The sequence below is a fragment of the Rhodnius prolixus genome, unplaced genomic scaffold (assembly GCF_049639745.1).
Source record: "Rhodnius prolixus isolate KJV_2025 unplaced genomic scaffold, Rpr scaffold_10, whole genome shotgun sequence".
NCBI lineage: Eukaryota > Metazoa > Arthropoda > Insecta > Hemiptera > Reduviidae > Rhodnius > Rhodnius prolixus.
The window spans coordinates 5,717,168-5,739,747 of NW_027411615.1; the positions used below are offsets into that span (position 1 = coordinate 5,717,168).

General features: G+C 32.4%; 1 protein-coding gene across 3 annotated transcripts in view; it reads right to left on the reverse strand.

The window, feature by feature from the left end:
- The window catches only part of Utx (Utx histone demethylase), a 114,341-nt gene that overhangs the window by 87,967 nt on the left and 3,794 nt on the right, over positions 1 to 22,580 (reverse strand). For all 3 annotated transcript variants that reach the window (XM_074133815.1, XM_074133817.1, XM_074133818.1), the window contains one exon: positions 22,086 to 22,194. In XM_074133815.1, coding sequence (XP_073989916.1) covers positions 22,086 to 22,194 — 109 coding nt within the window. The remainder of the gene's footprint in view (positions 1 to 22,085; positions 22,195 to 22,580) is intronic.

Here is a 22,580-nt window from a genome sequence, read left to right on the forward strand (position 1 = left end):
TTTATAAAAATGAAAATTTTACTTCCAAATCACAGTACCTAATGCCAGATCCATTTTATGCTTTTTCAAAGTCAAGATATAAACAAACGCAAGTGTAGTATCGGAAATCCAAAACAGCGGTACCAAAATCAGCCGGTTAATAGTTAATATTTAATAATTATTTGTTTTAAAAAACGATTATCCGAAATTGAAATCTAAAAGCGAAAGATTTGAGAACAGCAAAATTATTAAAGATAAAAATAGATTGGATTATTTGGACCAAGGTCGTAACAGCATAACGTTTAGGTGATTTCATTCAATCATACGAAAATAGGTCATTAGCCTACAATCGGCAAAAAAATGTTGGATATTTACTCCTTAAAGATATTTATTTAAAATGTTAGTTAATTAATTTATTTTTGCCGATTTAAGAATTATTAGCTTCTTAATCGATTATCGATAACACTCTTTTAATTACTACTTATTTACAATTCACTTAAAGAGGCAGTGGGAAGCTGATACATTCTTCAATCAGAGAAATTCGCATTTTTAGCACCAGTGGGAATACTTTAAGTATTTGAAAAGAAACGAAGGTTATGGAGTTCACAATAAAGGCCCACTTCTACTAACATCGCTACTAACCGACATGCCAATACTTTGACAAAGTCGGAACTATTAATAAGTAATGAAATGAGGATGAAGAATACTTCAAAGCACAAAGGATAAAACAGATATTATTGGTCCTTAGGTAAAGTTATTACATCATAGTCAAAGAAGACAAGCCAAATTGTTAATTTACAAAACAATTTTAAGATCTACCGTTGATTTAGAAGCTTAGTTGTGTTAAAAGAGAAAAACAATACAGCGTTTCAGAAGAGAAATATAATTAAAAAGTTTTCCGGAGCTTTTCCAGTTAAGACCAGAATTGAAGAACTTGAATCAGATGTCGGCGTGAAGGTGTCAGAAGAGTACACATAGTGCAAGCAAAGTAATGGTACCTTGAGGAGGACAAGGAACTTCTAGATCATGGAGGCGGAGAATAATTACTGTAATTGAAAACGGAAGTATTTATTTCAACGGTATCTAAAGTAAATTAAGACATGTGTCTCTCTTTAAAATACCGCGGCGAGTAAGTATTTGAGGTTTAAGTACATGAATATTAAAAATGAGGGAAATATTTAATAAAAATGGGATCAGGGTACTTCTGAAAGCAAATAAAATGATTTAATTATAATTAATCTGGCTAAAATCTAATAAAACAATTATTTCATGTACTTTAATGACATAATTAGAAGGTACATACACCTGTGTACAGGATGTCATGTTATCTAATCAATGTTACTGTTGAGAGCGGTGACACAGCTAATGTACGTAAACCGAATGCTGCTTATAGAGGAGAAGAGATTAAAATTCAATAATAAAAATTATATTCAGCAGGGGACAAAGCAGGGGTGTACCACTAATTCATTGAAGTATCAACTTCTTTTTGCAATATTTTGTAAGACACTAAAAATAAGCCTGATATAATATTCATTAAACAAACTTATAGATTAAAAAGTTAACTATAAGGATTGATAAAACGCTAAATAGTTTTAGAAGGGGCGTTACATACGTAGGGCAAACGTCTCTCCATTACTGTGATAAGCGTCGAGACCAACTACAGTCTATATCATAATAACTATTATCACTAAAACATTGCTATTTATACCAGTTATAGAGAAGACGTTTCTCTACAATTTGGTAAAGGATTCATTAAAATCGGAACCATAGGAAGAGATATAGAGGTTTGAAATTTGAACGACGTCAAACCTCCAAAATTTAACCTTCCATATCTCAATAACTATTACCACTAATGCATTGCTATTAATACCAGTTGTAGAGCTAACTTTTCACTACAATTCAGTAAAGAATTCATTAAAATCGGAACAATACGAAGAGAGATATAAACAACAACAAGAACAAGGATAATCTTTGAAAAAGCAGTTTTTGCTCAATTTCAGCAACTTTTTTCCCCTTTGGATTGTTGCGAGGATTTGCTCTATTATTATAAACGAAATTTGAGAATTTCATCTTTTATAAAATGTTAAATTTAGGTGTTTTTTCAATGTAACGCTTTTACGTGAACTTTTTGACGGTTAACCCTTAAACAACTATCCAGTTTTTACACTCTTATACTCTTACTACTTTTAAGGTAAGTATTGCGATCGTGTCTAATTTTCGTAAAATAGTTTTTATCAAAAATATCCGTTTTTAAATCATCATTGACTTAGGCCATAATACGCTTATAATCAAAATAATTATCAAATATTTCTCTATTATGTACGAGTACCAGTAATTGTAGTCACATTTCGATAATAAATACATGGAAGTGGGTATATACTATATTTATTTTATGACGTACACAAACAATACAATTGGACAGTCTCATACTACGACAGAGAGAGATATATGACCTCGCTCGCCCAGCGTATTGTAGTTATCTAATCAAGAATGTAGGTTGTCGTCGCAGGCTGTTATGTACCACTCAAGGACCTTACCAACTCCCCACCAAGAATACAAATGAATATAATTCTAATATTTTGTCAAATCTATTCAACAACGCCACTTAGTAATATTTTTTTTTATATTATTTGCAATCGAGACCACTTACTGCAGAAATGATCCTGTAGAAGTAATATTTAAAAAAAAATTTAATTTAGTTGAGGATGTTTCATAATTTACTTTTAGAAATATTACGATAAAAGTAGGGAATTAGTAATTAATATATTGAGGTAGATAATCCTGTTTGTAAACTATATCTTATCAATAAAATAATAAAACATTCTGCAAATACAATTCTAAAAATACAAACAAGTTTTATTTACTTTACTTCACCTTCTATTGGGCTTTTAAAAAAATATTTAACGACAAATAACCTCATTATTCCAATGTATTTAATAAAACCTTAAAAAAGGAAAAAAACCTCCAACGGCTAGAGGTTCTATGGCTTCTTAGCGATCCTTTGACAGTTTTCTCTTTTTAACACATTTTGAGGTCACAATATGAGGTAACATTTAATTTTAATAACGATTATCGTTATGATTAGTTAACATTTATAGAAAATTTTAATAAATTTGTCTTCAAAAAGAAAAAGAAAAGTGAAATCACTTAAATGTTTAAGACTCTAAATTTATACTAGCCGATTTTCTTCACCTAAATTGCAGAAAAATATTCTTGGGTAAGCAATAGAGTTTAGTTGGTACTCGGAAAAGAAAAAAAACACTAGAAAGGGCGAATTTTAGTCAGATGGAACAATTCTAATTAATGAAACACGTCTTAAACAAAAGAAACGTCCCACTTGTGTTCTGCACGATGGAGCAGGGCCAATATTCAGCTATCGCATATTTTCTAATCAAGTAATTACTTACTATCTGGTTCGACAGTCCTTAAAGTAGGACCTGGACCTCCTCAACAAGTTTTTTCCCAATCGTCGCTGTATCTGCGGCCTTAAGGCGCCATCTTCTTACTCTCAACACGACGAAGGTCTCTTCCTCCACTTCATCCAGCCATCTAAGGTCAAGGGCGCTCTTGACCTTCTTCTACCCTTCTGGATTTTCTTTTAACAGTTTTCGGAGCATCCTCTCCATGTGTCCCAACCATCTCAATCTCCCCTTCTTCATTTGGGTTCTCCAAACAATTCCATCAATTCAAGGATCTTTCTGATTTTCCATTTGGCCATTCTCGCACTTTGGGCCAAATATCTTCCTTAATTATTGTTTACCTTTACCTGAACGTCCATAAACAAAACACCAAAACTTAGGTCTAATTTTTCGATATTGAATGAACCAAAAAACAAAAAATTGTTTAATTGGTACACCTGAAGACCTATATTGCAAGTAAGAAGTTGTTATCAAAATTTTGGCATTACCGCAATTCTCTTTAATCGGTAAAAAAGAGAAAATAAAATTTTGTGCAATGATAAAATGCCTAGATACTAACAATAATAATACAGAAAGAATAATTAGCAATAATAATAAAATTTAATGAATCATAACTTTATAGTTAATTTACGGCCATAAAAGAAACGAGGATATGAATTTAAATTGCGAAATAAAAATATTCATATTAACTATATGTTAATAAAATGAAACAATAAGTAATAGATTGCACAAGCTGGAACAATGACGTAGACGCGAAGCAGATTGTTACACAATAATAAGCATAAATGCTTCTTCTCTCTGGTTTGTAAGTAAAGCTGGCGTATCTAATAGTAACAGCGTGCTTAGTTTTAAAACTCCATACTAATGACATCATAGTTATTAATAAATTGTAGCTATGATTAGCCTATTATAGCTCAGCTGCAGCCACAATCTACAACATTGGTTTTCTTTTTTCTTTCTATTTTAATTAAAAAACAAAAAAGACTCGAACTTAAAGTTATAATCAGATTCCCTTGATGGGATTAGAAGGAAAAGTAGAGTTCGAACTCCCCTGTGACTTTTCTTTTTTGATAAGTTTTGTTCACAAATACAGGCCATGGAAATTATATTTTGTTTCTATAAATACGTGGATATTTGTATATTTTTTCTGTAATTATAACTCCGATAATTCATTAATTTAAAAACAATTATACTGTTTGTTGAAGGGCAAAATTAAAGCACGTAACGCGTAAAAAATTATTTTGTACGTAATATAAAAGTAACTTTTAAAAAAATAAAAGAAAGTAATGAAAGGAGATTATATAAAAGGGGTTAAAGAAATGAAAGCAACCTTTAAAAAAGGAAGACACTGCACTAACAGTGGCTGGCCCATCTATTTGAGAGCGTACGAGGAGCCCCACTAGTAATATAACATAATGTCGGTTATATTTGGTGAATGAAATTCGGGAGGTGGGCGACGACCGTTACAAGGTCAGCTCGAGGAAGGGGAAACGGAGCAGAGTGAAAGGAGGGAATCATTTGCAGGTCTCCGAACAATTCTCTCTATGATTAAAGATTGCATTCTTTATTCAAATATGGCTATAACAATGCAACCTTTATGCGTTTTATTCAAGTACTGCGGCTCATTGGAGTTATTGAACTTGTAATTAACCTTAACCCAATTTCATTAATTTCAAATGATTGATGGTTCTTTTTTTACTTTCACTAATCTGTTGCTTTTTAGAGAATTTGCTCATCTTTTGGGAGCTTCTAATTTCGATAATATCTCAATATAAAAGAATCCAACAACCTTGAATTTAGCATTCCGTTTGGTTACGTATTCAAATAGTAAGCGTACGAGTTAATTTAACTTGTTTTTGTCATCAACATTCAACATGGCCATTAACCCACGTCACCTAATACTCCAAACCTGACTTAAAATCCCAGTTCAACCTCATCACGGGACAAATTCTTCTAAAACATCCGAAAAAAGATACAGTTGACACAATATATTTCCGTTTTAAGAACCATTTATTTCCTTTAACAGCGAAATGTTTGGTTTATTTCTAAACTAAAGAAACAACATCTTCCAATTATGATATAATAAACCGACTATATCCTAACAATGCTAGATTCCTTTAAGCACAATGCTAGAAAACCATTTTGGTTTTAGAACCATCATTTAACTACTAATCAGAGTGACTCTGTATCAAGACAAGATCTGCAATCTCTTTGTGGAAGTCAACGGTCTTTCTTTAAAACCCCATCCTTAAATCATATCTATTTTCAATAGGTATAACCAAGTAGAAGTAGATCTGGTGCTTTTAGAAAATTACAGTTATATGCTTTTTTTTTTATAGAAACGGGCATTAAAATTTAACAGATTTTATTATTAGAATTTTGATGGATAATATATGTTATATACAAACCTAGAAAAAAGAAATAACATTAAAAATGTCCAGTAGGACAGTTGTATAAGGGTTGATCGTCAAAAACTGCACGAAAAATCGTAACGATGAAAACACCCAACTTTGACAGTTTTCTCCTCTATTTCTATAAAAGATAAAATTTCCAAATTTTCTGTATAATATAGGGCAAACCCTCCTTTATAACTGTAATTTTTTTGTAACAACCCAGAACTTATACATTCCGAGAAAAAAAATTGATGAAAATGAGCAAAAACGGCATTTTCAGAGAATGTTCTTGTTACCTTTTTTTGTAAACAACGTAACGCCTAAACACGTGAACCGATTTTCACGAATGAGGTGTCATTCGATTTATTTACAAGTAATTAGTTTTAATCTAAATTTTTATTATAGCATATAATTTTATATAAAAATAAATGTTATGCTGGCTGTAAGGGTAATACCGATACCATAATAACAAAATTTACAGCAGGGAAGTAATCGTGCCCAATGGCACTTCCGGCGGTCTGTTATCCTTTCAACTCGTAATTTTGTTTAGACTTTCGTTTTAAAAATATTTTACAAGTTTTAGAACTTTTACTTTATATTTAAACCGCCCTTTGGCAGAGAGCTTAATTTCATCCCACACTTTGATTCCGCTTAATGAAGTTTCCTTGTTCTAAATATAAATGATAGGTCTTTATAGAGTTATACAAAGTTTAAAGGAAATCTCCAAATACTGGGAAATCTATTGATTCAAGTAGTACAACCGGAAAAGGATGTCTAGAATCTTAATTACCGCTCGACACAAGATCAATGGAGTCAAAGCTAAGTTTTATTCTATAAGTCCATTCAAATCACACATCAGGTTAACATTTAGTACGACATCTACAGAATTCCATTTCCGCATTCAATTCGACATCAATTATTCAGCGACAACTACTTTACTATGCACATTACGTCACTTACAGGAAACTGTGAATTGCTTTATTATTAATTTAAATTTAGGCGCTATTTATTGTTTGATTTTTTTTTATATCTTATTCTCCCTTAGAATGGTAATGGGTTTTAAAAAAAGACAAATCGTATTATACAAACGATCGGTAATATCATGTTCTATTAGACAGAAATCTAATAAGTATATGAAAACTAAAATACAACAATTTTATATTTTATACAGATAAATATTTTTTGGCATGCGTTTTCTATAAGAAAGATTGAGCTTCCTGACTACTTTCTAAGTTTTTTTTTTGTGTGTGTGTCAGAGACCTCAAAAAACATGTATTTCCGGTGACACCTCAATTTCGAGAAACATTCACAAATAAACAAACAGTTAAACAGAGGTCAGAACATTACATCCGGTGATAGAGAATAATAAAAAATAACCTAACCTTGATCCTCCAACATATTTTCACTATTTTTAACAGACGCATACCAATTTATTTGGATTAACAATAATTATCAAATAAATAAATCATTCATAAATAATTAGAAAACAAAAGAAACTAAACTATATAAATATATAATATATATAAAAGAATTAAGAAATGCGAAGAATTTTGTTTTGCTGTCCAGAATTAGCCGTAAACAGGAAACAGGAAAAGATTTATTTTGCACGTTCAATAGCCTCTCCAATCAGCGATGTCAACAAACCTAAATCAACCGCATTTACCGTTCTCATCAAATATTTTTTTCTCAAGTTAAATTTAAATGTACAATTGTGATTTAAATTACTAATAATTATATATAATAAAATATTAAATTATATTAAGAACTCTCACACTACTCCTCACAATGCGAAAGGTTTTTTTCAAACTTTGCATTTTTACTAAATGTTTCTTTCGATACATTAATAAAAAAAAAAGGACTTAAAAAGAAATTTAGAACATTCTCGAACACTTCCTTAAAAGAATTCCAAATTTTAATGGCTGCACTACCTGAGCTGCATAAGAAAGTTAAAAATAAAATGGTTCGAAAGAATCACAATTCCTTAATTAAGTTTTTTTTCGCCTATTTTTTCAGGCGAGCTTGACGTCCAACTACCAATTAGGTGTCATGGACGGAGGCGACTAGCAAACATACTTTAGTATAAATTTCTTTTATTAACCATTAAATAAAATCCAAAGCCTGAAGACCGGGAATCGAACCCAGTACCACAATACATAATAGCTTCGCAGGTCTCAATTCCTTAATTAATTGTCTACAAACTTGATATTGTGGTAACTCATCTAATCTTAAATATTTTCTAGATGACGAATTATAAAGAAGGAAGCCAAATCCACAGTGAATATACGAGGGTCGTTTGAAAAGTCCGTGCAAAGTCAGAGAGATAGCACTACTGGCGCGTATCGAGGTTATGTTTAGTTAGTAGTATCTCTTGGAAGAACACACACCTAGTTTCAGCCAGATCGGTCTATTTCTTTGTGTTTGGCATTCGTTTGAATCGAGGAAGTCGAGTGATTTTCAAAAAATGGACGAAAAAGAATTTCGTGTGTTGATTAAACACTACTTTATGAAAGGCAAAACGCCTCAGGAGACTAAAGAGAAGCTTGATAAACATTATGGTGACTCTGCACCTTCGATTAGAACAGTTTATATGTGGTTTCAAAATTTTCGGAGTGGCCATATGGGCACAAGTGACGCTGAACGTTCTGGACGCCCTGTTGAGGTTACTACTCCAGAAATCATTGATAAAATCCATGATATGGTAATGGATGACAGAAGAGTGATGGTGCGTGAGATTGCTAGTGCTGTGGGCATCTCGAATGAACGGGTACATAATATTTTGCATCAACATTTGGACATGACAAAGCTATCCGCAAGATGGGTGCCGCGATTGCTCACTCTTGACCAAAAACGAAATCGTGTGAAGTGTTGCAAGGACGGTTTGCAGCTGTTCCAGAAGAATCCGCAGGACTTTAAGCGTCGTTTCGTCACTGTGGATGAAACATGGATACATCACTACACTCCTGAGACCAAAGAACCATCTAAATAATGGGTTACCAAGGGGGAATCTGCGCCAAAAAAGGCGAAGACCGTTCCTTCGGCCGGAAAGATTATGGCGACTGTCTTTTGGGATTCGCAAGGAATAATCCTCACCGACTATCTGGAAAAGGGTAAAACTATTACAGGTGCATATTATTCATCGTTATTGGACCGTTTGAAAACCGAGCTGCAAGAAAAACGCCCACGATTGGCCCACAAAAAAGTCCTTTTCCATCACGACAACGCACCAGCTCACACCTCAGCAGTTGTGGTCGCAAAATTAATGGAAATAGGGTTCCAACTCGTTTCACATCCCCCCTATTCTCCAGACTTGGCTCCCTCGGACTACTATTTGTTCCCCAATATGAAGAAATGGCTGGCGGGAAAAAGATTTTATTCAAACGAGGAGGTGATTGCAGAAACGAATGTCTATTTTTCAGATTTGGACAAATCCTATTATTCGGAAGGGATCAACAAACTAGAGCAGCGTTGGACGAAGTGTATAAGCCTAAAAGGAGACTATGTTGAAAAATAAAAAAGGTTTACCCCCAAAAATTAAGTAGTTTTTATTTTTGCACGGACTTTTCAAACGACCCTCGTAAGATCTATTGTGGCTCCCTAATATGTACAGTATTTATGTATAATTGTAGATAACTTGTGTGGGGTATGATGATGAGCTATAGTTTGCCTTGTGTGTTCGCTAAAAACCCAAATAGTTGTACACGCAATAACTATGTCCTGCACGTTATATAGGTGTTCGGGTGAGGCGGTCAGTGCCAATGTCTTTGGGGATACCCAGCAAGGAGAGGCCCAAGATCTCTTAAGAAATAGTTAATTACATTAAACTGATCTTGGAGGAAGGCCTAAAATATAACCGTCCTCCTAGATGTTGAACAAATTAATGGTTGTAGGGCTACAATAGTTTACAACAGTCTAAAGAAAAGAAGTTACTTCCATTTACCAGGTAATCTCAAAAAATTAAAAAAAAAAAATCGATTTAATAAAGCGCCACTATCGAATGAACGATTCTGATTAAAACCTAATACTAAAGTACCTGTGAAGTATCAAAATGAAATATTAAGTTTGAACTATCTGTGACAGAGATAGACACGAAGAATCGATATGTAAAAAATCAATCTTTCGTATTCAGTGAGATCGTTTGTCATTATGAAAATGTTAGATACGTTTGCCATACTTTCCAATATAAGGAGTAAGAGAAATTATAATTAAAAATTAATTACAAATAAAAAAAGTAAAGTAATGCCGTCCGTCTATTCAAGAGTCTAAATACTGATCAGGTGTCCATTATTATCTGGTAAGAAAACAAAAGCAAACCCCTACACAAAATTTCAAATACAGTACCGCAATACACCTGAGCATTGCGGGTCGTGCATATTTTAATTTTATTTCTTTAATATTCTTGGAACTAAAAATAATAGATACTTTAAACAGCGGTAATGTGTCTTTTACAGTTACCAAGTCTCAGGCTAAGATTGGGGATTAAATATACTTTGAACTTGAACCACCATTCCTCCCTGGTATCAAATTAAACAAAATAATCAGATTCCCAAAAATTATTCAACAATATTGGTAGAAATAAAATTATTTTTTAAAAATAGATCCAGTAATGTCGCATTACCATTGTTAATCCTATTTTGAGCAAAACTTTATTGAATTCTGGTTAATGCCAAAAATGAATAAACAAATTAGAAATTTCCTGGTGATATTCTGGTTTGTTTTGAATGTGATTTTTGTCTTTTGCTAATAAAATAAATTTTAAAATATATAAATTTTTTTTGAAAGTAAAATTTAATTTAATGAAACAAGGTTAGCTCAATAAAATTTAAGCTTAGTCTGAATAAATATAGCTCGTTGAAATATTTGTTTATTTTGTTAAACTTTACTTGAAAAAAGCTTTTTAGAGAAAATGAAATTACCTTATAACAATATGAATAAACTCAATATACTTTATATTCTAGAGAACTGTGCGACAACAGTCTAAAAGACTCTTTATTGTTAAGTTAACGAAATGTTTACATAAGGGTTAACCCTTTCCCGTTACACCTGGAATTGTCCTCCCATAGGCCCTAACAGACTCACTCCCTTTTTACCTTCTTTAAATACATTATCAGCCCTAAACTTTATCTAAAGGAATGCTATACACAACAAAGTTCTTTACTTTTCTTAGAAAACAAGATAACTTTAAAATATTAAGTCGAAAGACTTTTCTTTGGAAAAGAAAATCGAATAAAGCCCTCAAATAGATCACTGTTCATTAAAATTACTTAATCATGGTGTCAGCAAAATCAGTGAGAAATTAAATTATGTTCTGAGGCTAACGGAAGCATTTTTCTGTGGTAAAGGATCACCTGTGATTTCAGGAATGCAGTTTTTTTCAAATACTTTTAATTTAAATAATAATTCAATTTATATTCATTAAATGCAGTGAAAATGGGAGTTTAATATACCGTATACGTATGTTTTTTTAAAAAAATTTTATTCAACTTATCGATTTTGCAGCCAAGTATCGATGGTAACAGGACATCGATAATAGTATCTCGCGAAATAATTACGAGGTATTTGCAAAACACTGCCTGTTTATTATTGTCAAAAATTTAAACTGTCAGAGATTTGCTGCTTTGGAACTGTGTTGAGGAGGAGGATTTCAAACATATAATAATGGATATGTCCAAGTTATGTGGTAGAAAGGAAACGAATGTTTGTCGACTTATACAGGTATTTAGAAGCCCCATTTCGCTACGAAGACATAATATTCTCCACCAACATCTATGTGCTTAAGTCTGTAGCAGAGCTAGCAAAGAAATATGAATGTATTTAAAAGTTATAGCCGATTAGAATGAATGGAAGAAAATGATTAGAGAAGGATTACGGTGATTTTAATTTGGGTTAAGCTATAAGGATGGCAGGAATATAAGAGTACTGATCCATCCATTAGCTGTAAGTTTGTATGTTAATAGTTGTATATAGTAGAGGGATGAATGTGTGAAGCGAATGTATTTATAAGTAAGAATGGAGAGTGAGTGATATTCTAGTGATAAGCACCTAGACGATGCTGGCTGTATGGCGAAAGCCAATGCCAAAAAAAGAAAACAAAAAAACTGTGCTGCCATATAAAACTCAGAGTCAAAATTTAGACACACAATCGTAATACTTTCTGGTTAACTAGCGAGTGTAAAAATCTAATTTTTATAACAAAAAATAAAGGGCGAAATTAAAATTTTAAAAAACGGTGAGCCAATAACGAATTAAGAGAAAAATGGCACAACTAGCCGGAAATGTATTGGCTAAAAATAGTTACACAAAATATTGGTGAAACAAGAAGAAGAAATGCGCATGTAAAAATAAATGTTTGTTTTTTGTAATTCGTCCTAGTAAATGTTCTTTAAATAGGTAATATAGTACTGAGCTGGGGTGAGAACTGTGGCAGACGAGCAGCTGGGAATGGATCGTACACTCTCGGCCGAGCGAGCGAGCGAGCAAGAAGGCCTACCTTTATGTTTAGTAAACCACACACGGCGGTTCTACAACAAACCAAGGATCAATCTTTTGTTTTTATAAGATCAACAATTCTCTTTGTTTTACCATAAAAACAAAGTTCCTCAGAAGACGCAAAAAAAAAGGAGAGGCAGCAGATTGGTTTGAAAATTGTATCGAGTTGATGGGCGAGTGTGAAAAAGAGAAGAGAAGAGAAAGAGAGAGGATGTGAGAGAAAAGGAATGGAGGAGTCGGCGGGGGCAGACGAGGTACCTCTAAACAGGGAGAAGGAAGGACAGAAGGAAAGAGAGTTTGGCGACGTTGTCAGATTGTGCGCGGGTGTCGGCGGGTCCATGAACTGTCCAGGCTCTGCGCGCTTGAACACAACGAGCGCCCTCTTCACTAGAAGTTCAATACCCTCGACCCTAGTGTGACGTCATTTCTTGCTCAGGTGTTGCCCCATTTCCCCGACCAGCGGCGCAGCGTACCTATCTCCCAACAACACAACCGCTACACCTTCTTCTCCATAATGTTCCTAGCTTCCTTTCCTTGCCTCTACTTCCACACACCCAACTAATCGTAAACAACTTTCAATTACATCTTCACACAACAATGCTCCCTCTCTCACTTACTGCTTCTTTTTCTCTTAAATACTCACCCTCTCCGGGCACTTATCAGCTCACTACATCATACATACATAATTACACGCATTTCATTCACATTTTTGGCCTTCATTAAAGCAAACTTCAAATTAATGAGAAAACTAAAGCAACTTTCTCATACGATTAGAAAATATGATGATAGGGTTTTATATGTAAGATAAGAAGAAGGGGGTTTACAGCACCATCCGGCGACTCCCCGATTCTAGCCATTTACGTAGCGAGTTGTTACCAGGATTGGATGGGTATTTAACCCACTTAGAACCCTTCCAACTTTTTAATTAAAGATGTAATCATTGAAACATTTGGAATGAGCGTTGATAGAAGATGTATTGGACATCAGAGAGTAGTTATATCTCACTTCTAACACATCTGTAGACAACTTGGTTTCCATAATTCGGGGGAACGACCCTTTGAACATCAAAAAGTGGTAGAAAGAATGGTATGATTTTCACTAGAGAGTGGTTACCCCTATCTGCCGATTTCCCACTTCTTCAGAGAGCCTTGGTAGTTACCAGATGTTGGAGGGGAATATACCCCAACAAGAATCCTAGAGGAAGGTTTCTTCAAAGTATTTAGGGAAGGCATTAGAAGGGACGATAAGCACGAGAGAGTAGATGACCATCACTTTAGACTCCCAAAACTCTTCCTGGCAAGAATGCGATCCCATTCCAGTATATCCCATTTAAAAAATAAAATGAAAAACTAGTAATTTAAATTACTAACAAAGAAGGAAACTTGCTGGTTATGTAAAGCCATCAAATTCTTTTCATCCTGAATCAATACCTCCTTCTCCGCAAAATCTTGGCCATGTCCTACTGTCCTTGTGTTTCCCACACGCAAGAGGACATCTCTCATGTGTCATTGGCGTAGGTTACAGTTACAGCACTATTTACTTCAAATGGATAAGGTTACAACAATCCATCTTTTCATTTATGAAGAAAACTCCACAACTTGAAACAACCCAACATCCTGTCTAAAATGTTATCAGGAAATGTTCCTAACTTACAATCATGGCACGTAAACAGAATATCAGAATTATTCTCTAAAAAATATTTACAATTTCTAAGTTATTTTTACCTCAAACGATAAAACAAGAAATAATTTAAACAATTCAACTCCGTTCATTTATAAAAAAATTAAATAAACCCACAAAATTAAATAAGCAAAAGTAAAAATCAATAAACCCGCTGAAAATCTAACTGACCTAGTTTCCAAGTGATTTGTAAACGGCGCTCAACATTAAATAATTAGACTTAGAAAGAAAGCAATTAGCTCACAGGTTGGCACTGAACTCCCACTGCTGGGTTCGAATCCAGGAACCTGCTATTAGATTTTTTTTTTAAATTAACCTTGAGGTTAAACATGTGACTGTTTACACCAGACATTTGATCCATAACAAAAGTAGGACTCAGAGGACCAAAACGTGGCCAAACAGAGGATTGTCCAGATTGGTTATTAGAGAGTAACTCTAAACTAAAATCTTCGTCACTAAGGATGCTAAACGAACTTGCGTAGTCTTAGTCTAGCAAAACTTTGGTCGGGCTTGACTAAAGAGAGATGTTATCAAAAGAATTTATGCTTTATAGATATTTGGATTTCGATTATAAGCGACAGGAACCAGTTAGAAATAAGTTTCGACTCCTATTTTCCATACCACTAACAAAGAATCACTTTTTACACAAAATTTTTTCTTCACAGGCCAAACATCGGAGTAATCTGGGACTAATACTGGGAATTTTCTAGAATACTGTTTGAAATAAATGTTCCAAATCTGCAGGTAAAGCGATAATTAGAAAAAATAATAATAATTTTAAGGCAAATCAATGGAGTCATTTACAAGAGAATCGCAAAAAATACGGAAAAAAAAACGATTCAGTAGAAACCAAATTTCTCATGATCCTCTAAAAAAAGCACATCCGGTAATGACTCAAAATCAAAAATCTTCACGAAAACAGTACTTTCTCTTTAATAATGATAAGAGAATATAAAAATTTTAAAAAAGAAGGAAATATATTACTACGGAAACCATTTATTTTAGCGATATTAAATTGGCCAAGTGAAAGTTATAACTGGATGATTTCTAACCTTGAACTTGCAACTTGATGATTTCATTTTCAGTTAAGTAGGTCATCTGTGTACAGAATTCATCCGCCGCTTGTAGTATTCAACTATCATTTCATTCAGTTCATGAATTCAATGTGGCGAACATTTGTATTAATTATTTACTGTATATTAATCTTTCGCTATTTTCATTATTTTTATAAGTACTACTAGTATTTTCTCCGAGCAATCTCTAAATTGTCGGCAATTTATTACTGTGAAGTCGCTTAAGGCTTTTGAAATAGAGGATTTGGTACCCTGCCTACCCTGGCTAAGTTTCCTGAGATGAGTAAGTTTTTGAGGCCGCCGTTGGAAGCAGCAAAGCTGAGTTCTGGTACCAAAATAAGCTCTACAGCTACTTAGAGTTTATTAAATAATTAAATCAAATCTCTTACACAGCAAGAAATTTCAAAAAAAAATGTTACTCCACATCAAGTTTTAAGATCATGAATTTCGAAAATAAGAAAACTTCAATAAATTGTAAATTACAAAATTGTAAAAAATTTAACAATAAGAATTTTATAATGAAAATATCATTTCCTTAAAGAACACAATGTTCAAAACAAGCAGTGCCGGTAGATCAACGTAATTTTTACGGTTAAGTTCAATAACACTACACGGTTATTTACGGCTAAAGTCCAAGGTCGAATTTTTTGAACAATTCTTCAGACAAATATAACCAGAGTTCCTTGAGCTTTTTGCAAGGTTGATTACAAAGCTGTTCATTCTTTTCCATCGGTTAAATACATCGATTTTAATCTTTAACATGAGAAACTTACAAGAATTAAAGATCATAATGAGTTCACATTAGTCCTAATACTTGTATAATCTAGACACGACAGGCAAAAATATTCTGTAGGTACAAATTTTCGATTAGAAATAAAGATTTCAATTAATCAGTTTTAATAAAGAACCCAATTTACCAAAATATACTGAATAAACTTGGAAAGGAAAATAAAAGATACGGACACTACTTTAAGAGAAAAATGAAAATACTATAAATATAAACTGGAGATGAGAGCACTTCAAGGTCATTTCGTGACCCATTTTCGTGACACTATCTTTATATCGCCAGTCTGCTGATCAATAACATCTGAAACTGCTAAAAGGGTTAGAATCTTACAAGCGTACGATAAAACCAAAATCACTCAATATTACCGAAAATGGATATGCTTAAACATGCTACAAATCTCAAATCTGTAGAACTTTCAACTCTGGAAAATGCTTATCTAGAATGATAACATTACACTTATCTGTTTAAATGTTGCAAATATAACTCAGCCTAGGATGTATATTATAGAGTTTTGATTAGAATGAATAAAACCTAATGATTAAGATCAATGACTAATTTAAGGAATCTCTTTGGAATCATCTTCCAGAGAAATTTCGAATGAAGAAGCAGAGGGGGAAGGAAACATTCTACAAAGCTGCATTTCCTTAAAGGATTTTGATGGGGACTGTACAGTTCGGATGGAGTGAAGGACCTGAACAGAAAATGTTTCAACTAACAATGAGATTTGGATGGTTGCAAGGTAAGATTTTAAAGCTGATTGGTTTAAAAGAGATGTACAGACGATAGTTGACAGATAATAGATAAATAATAAGTAATATTCTTTATGTACTGAAAGGAACCTAAAGAAAAAATAAAATTTGTCAACTTCTAGAGCACCGAAAGAGGATAAAAATTTGATGCCAATCAATAAGTTAGCAAAGACTCCCTTGTAGCGCATTTTGAGTACAGATATAAAACATACACTCAACATATGAAGCAGAAGAAAGAAATTGCAGCCAAGGTCATGAACTTCAGGACAGGTAACATCAATGTGAAGTAAGATGTCCAAGAGGTTTTAAATTCCTGCTATTAGGACCAAAAAAGATGGCAAAAGTCTCCTGCAAACTGTACAGACCTGTAAATTGGCGGATGAAGCCTATGAGAGTTCTAACTTAAGAAGAAGGAAGCTCACGCGCCCTCTGAGACGAGAAGTTAGAGAAGAGGATGTTGTGTCAGAATGAAAGTTTGGCGGAATTATTCCCTGAATGTAGGGACTCTATCATGACTGCAATACCTCGAACGCCGCAATATCTTTTTCCTCCACACAAACCCCATACAGGCTATTAAAATTGCAATTATAGAAAGACTAAAAGCGCCTAAAATAGTCACAGATCTGACCATGCAAGAATGGCCTAAAAGCGATATGTGTCTGGCCAACGTCCCACAGCAGGACTGTCTAAGCCGAGGTCAGTCCAGTCTGGCCGCTAAAGACCTTTTAAACCAGTGCCACATAAATCACGTTACGATCTGCCATGATCCTATAGAGTCTAGCTTAAGAGCTTCAGTTCACACTATCATTACCCATTCTATCACATTATTTAACTATACTCATTCATAAAACAGGAAAACTGTCGTTGGAAATATATTCAGTGTAATTAAGTTGAGAGAAAATGTACGTGAAAATATGAAATCGAAACGTTGATTCAATTTGCCTTCTCATTTTATGCATCCCGTTATTGGACATAAAACCCTTTCCATTAGGAACATCAAGTATGTTGCAAAACAACTGAATAAGCGGAAAAAATGTCAAAAACAGAGAAACATTTTTACGAGAAAAAGAAGTATTAAGAGATAATGCACAGTATTAAAAAAATATTTACAAAAACACCAAGTCGGAAATCAAAGAAATTATAGATATATAAGAGAGAGACAGAATAGAGGGTTATGACCTGAAATCACAATCACATATGTAGGGGAAGAGTGAGTAGCTAAATTTAGAACATTTAATCTACTTTATAATATACTAGCTACCAGGACAAGAGAACGATGTCTTAACTAGTACCACAGAATCACCCGCCAGCATAATATGTCCTCAATATATTGCACTTTGAAAGCTATAAAATAATTCAGTTTGTTTCATTTATTTCTGTAAAAAAAGGTCAAATAAAATTTTGTTGTGTTAAAAGCATTTGGAGCACTTGAAGTTTGGCGAAAATTAAATGTTAATGTTAAATTAAAAATGGCAGCAAGTTAAATGTTGTAGTTTTCTAAAGAACCAAGGAAAATGCCTTTTTTTTACTAAAATTGGTTGGCATCACTGTACTTTACTACTCGTCTACAGTAAAACGAAGCCTAAAGATAAACGTTTGGGTAACTTTTGGGATAACTACGGGTGGGAGAGAAGTAAAAAACTGTTCAGTGAATCTTATTTCTGGCAGACAGATTTTAGCCGAAATCTCTGAATCGGAATTCCAATTTTTTTACCAAAAGAATCGAATTTTACCGCATTTTGCGCGTGCGCGGGAAGAGGAAAGCATTTTCTTAAAAAAAAAAAAAAAAAAAAAAAAAAAAAAAACTAAAACACTTTCTCTTACTAGACAGGAAAAGATAATAAAAAGGATGAGTCAAATGGTAATTTACGATTATTAATTATAACACTAATTAAAGGCCTTTAAAAAAATTTAAAAACAAAATCAGGAAATCATTAAGAAAAGAATTAAATTATATAATAGTGAAAGGTAGTGTGTGTTTATGGAAGAAAAGTAGGTTGTAAGTGGAAGACCACCTGTTGTGTTAAGAAGTGAATGCTACGCGGCTGGCGAGGTACAAGGTTCACTGCCAAGGGCGTACCTTTTTTTTTGGAAGTGTACTACTTTGCACATGCTTTTATAAGTCAAAAGTAAATTTTAAAAAATCCAAACAATTTTATTTTAATAAATTAAAATACCAGAAGATAATATTTGTTAAAGTGAATTTAAAAAGATTAGTAGTTTACGAAAACTAAATAAGAATATGATGAGGTAAAGCCTTCAATTCTAATGGATGAGGGTGAAGAAGAGCAAGTGGGAAAGATAAAGGATGGGTGCTCCAGGCCAACAAAAAGGGTGTTTTCAAAGTCTTAAAGTAAACCTCGATGACGAAATTAAATTTACCTAGAACTTCAGGATCTCCAGAATTCGTATGATATACAGATACTTCATTAATAAAGTGATAAACTCGAAAAGATACTAAAATTTTCAGCTGCCTTCTCCAGCAACCTTTGCTGTTCCTTATGAATTTTCTACGAAGAAAATCAAAAAAAAAAAAAGATGAACCAAAATAAAAAATTGTGATAAAAGGAGAGAAAAGAAAACTTCTACGTAAAAAGCTGATTGAAGAATTTTCCAAAGAATGTACTCCGAAGAATTGGTTTTCAAAAATCTTTAATGTGATATTATTACATAAATAATGTAATAATGTTTAATCATCTTAGTAATGATTACGTTCAAAGATGGCTACTTTACATGGCAGTTTAATGAATCAATTGAACAATCAAGAATCTTTTTTAAAAAGTTTACCAAATAAATATGATATTCTATAACTTTCGGATCAAGTTTACAGAAATTTGATTATATACAGAAATTTTATTATATTTGATGTAAGTTTTTATTAATTCGTCTCAGTTTTGTAAGCTTCAAGATGAAAATTGCAGTTCTTAAGTGATATTTTACTTATATAAAATCCAACGATTTTTACGAAAAGTAATCTGTTATCCGGATATAATATTTTTTGGCCAAGACAACTTTATTCAAGACACATAACTTGATAAACAGAAAATTACAAACTTTAGAAGTTTTTATTCAAAATGATAATAAGACCGAATATCCACAATAATTCTCAAAAATTATTCCCACTTATTATTTCCTTAATTTCAAATTTTTAAATAAGAAAAATAAAATAAATAATAAAATTTATTAAAAGACAAATATTAGATAGAACAATGTTTTTAAAGTTGTTTTTCTAGCGTAGGCAGTATCATTTATAAATAGAATCCTTATATTCATTCCTCAACCTAAAGAATTCAGTTACTAGATAGTTTCAAGCATTAACTGTATTATTCTAGTTTATATTGTCCCTGTTTTGTTAAAAGAGAAAAAGCAAGGCTGTTTAAATTTATAACTAATATAATATGATGATCGAAATTAGCACGCATCTATAATTTATCTCATAACGCAATTTATAGAGGCTTTGCTTCTTCGTAATTAAAATAATTACCACAATAAATGTTTAATCATCTTAGTAATGATTACGTTCAAAGATGGCTACTTTACATGGCAGTTTAATGAATCAATTGAACAATCAAGAATCTTTTTTAAAAAGTTTACCAAATAAATATGATATTCTATAACTTTCGGATCAAGTTTACAGAAAACTTTTGAATCCTCTTTTAATAAATTAGAACAAAACAAAAATTGGGAATGTGAAGTCGTATTTAACTATTTAACATATTTGAACCGTAATCCTTCCACCAAATTTCTACATGAAATTTAAATTAATAGGATCTTGAATTTAGATATGATTCATACACAAATGCCATCTATACTAACTGAAATGTCCCGTGAACGAAAGAGCCTTTTTCAAAAACACTTTTTTTGTTTCGCAATTTAGGAAACTGAAAAATGTAAAATTACGACGAAAACATTATTAATAACACTAAAATGAAGTGTTATACATATTAACAATATAATTAATTGTACCAAAAATAAATCAACTTGGATTAATTAAATATTTAAAAAGAAAATCAATTCAAGCCCTCTGAGATATCCAACGTATATCTCAATGAGGAGTATGGACCAGCTCACGAACTTGCTCTCCAGTAAGTGGGGAGACATGTATTGATTGTTCCCCAGCTAACTAGGGCACCGCAGCGAGAATTCAACAATAATATGTGCGCTTCCATTTATTCCAAGATACTAGGTTTAAGTCTATTTCTTTCAGATTTATACTGTTCATGTTGCAATAGTAATATTACATTAAACTGTAAATCAAATGCGTATTCTAGAAATCGTGCTACTAACGTAGATTGCTAAGCAATCTTACAATTTCTTGAAAATATCTTTCTTAATGCGTTAAAATTTCAAAACAAAAGAAGAACCTAATCACAACTAAAAGAATAGTTGTAGCATTTTAATAAAATAAGAATTGCCAAATAAAAGAATAATATACAAATACAAGAACAGGAGTAAATCAACGAAGATAGCTATGTATTAGGGCACGATTAGCGGATCCTACATTCACTATAATCGTCAAAATTGAAATGGATTCAGAAGAGATTATTTGACGACAGAACTCTTATCTACTGTACCTAATCCTTCTCGTTCCATTTCTTAAACGAAACAAATTTCTCTGGCGTCTAGAGATTAAATACCAAAAGAATTTGTGCAAGTATTTAACGTGGACTTAGCATTAGACGTAAATACATAACTCTGAACTAAAATTGCCATAGGTTTAGTAAATTATTTATCTTTTAACATTTTTCGCATCTTATTTTTTATCATATCTAGAGACAAATTCTTAATTATAATTTTATGTGTATTATCTAAACAAATTTGATTAAAAGAGAACGATGATAATAGAATAAGAGAAATCTAGTGAACACTCCAAGAAGTCTTAGTGAACACAGTTCAGAAACCTTAACAAGATACTTATCGAACAAATTAAAAATCTGGCATCAGGAATCTTGATAACACCTAACACCAAATCGAAAGAAATAAAATTTAACGAAGTGACAATTTTGAAAAATCACCTTTTTCTTAATGAAAACAGAAAGAAGACTGAGAATATATATATTTGTTTACTTTAAATGAATAATAAAGAATAAACTCAAAACAGAAACCAATAAAAATTAAATATTAATTTAAGGAAACTGAACTATTATGCCATCTATGAACTAAACTCAGAACTAACTAATATAACCATCAAATCTACAGAGTCAATGACCTGTTCACAGACAGACTAAATGCAATGCCCTCTTTTCAAGGTAGGCCGGTATTAACAACGATCCCAGTTACTTTACATTACTGCTAAACCTTGGCCATAAAAAAGAAGAAGTTACATTGCCCTTTAAAGAAAGGGTTACGTATGTATGTATTATTATAAATGATGTGATGAGAATGGTTTAAAATTTATCTAGTTTTGTAGGAAACAAAAGAAACGCTAGCTTCAAGTATTTACCATAAATCGTAAATCTGTACAAAATACAGTATGAAACGATATAAAAAATTACGGTAAAAATCAAAAGTAAACTCACCACTGGAACGCATTGTAATGAAAATACACCAATCCCTGGCCGTACAAGAAACAAGGATCTTTCCAATGGTCAGGTTTTAATTTGAAAAATTTTTGATATGCTGACATTGCTGAAAAACGTAAAAAAGAAAGCTTTCATGAAATAAAAATTTATTAAAAGTAAAAGAGCATCAATGTTGTGATTGTGTAAAATATCCTTTTATAATATAAATTTTAATAAATTTAACTTAGTTCATTTAGAAAAAAAGTGAATTCTTCTAGAACTGTAAACGTAGCTGAAAAATCAGTTATTTTAAAGCTTACTCAGCGATCTATTACCTTATTTAACTCCATTATAAATCATTTTACGCTTTATGACTTGTTAAAAAACATAAATTATAAATGCCTTGTGATTTTATTAATAATATTTTCTTAACAACAGGTAAAAATGCTTTCTTCCTTCTTTTTATTTTTAAGGGGACGTTCATTTAAGATTACTTATGTGAAGTGGTCCTAC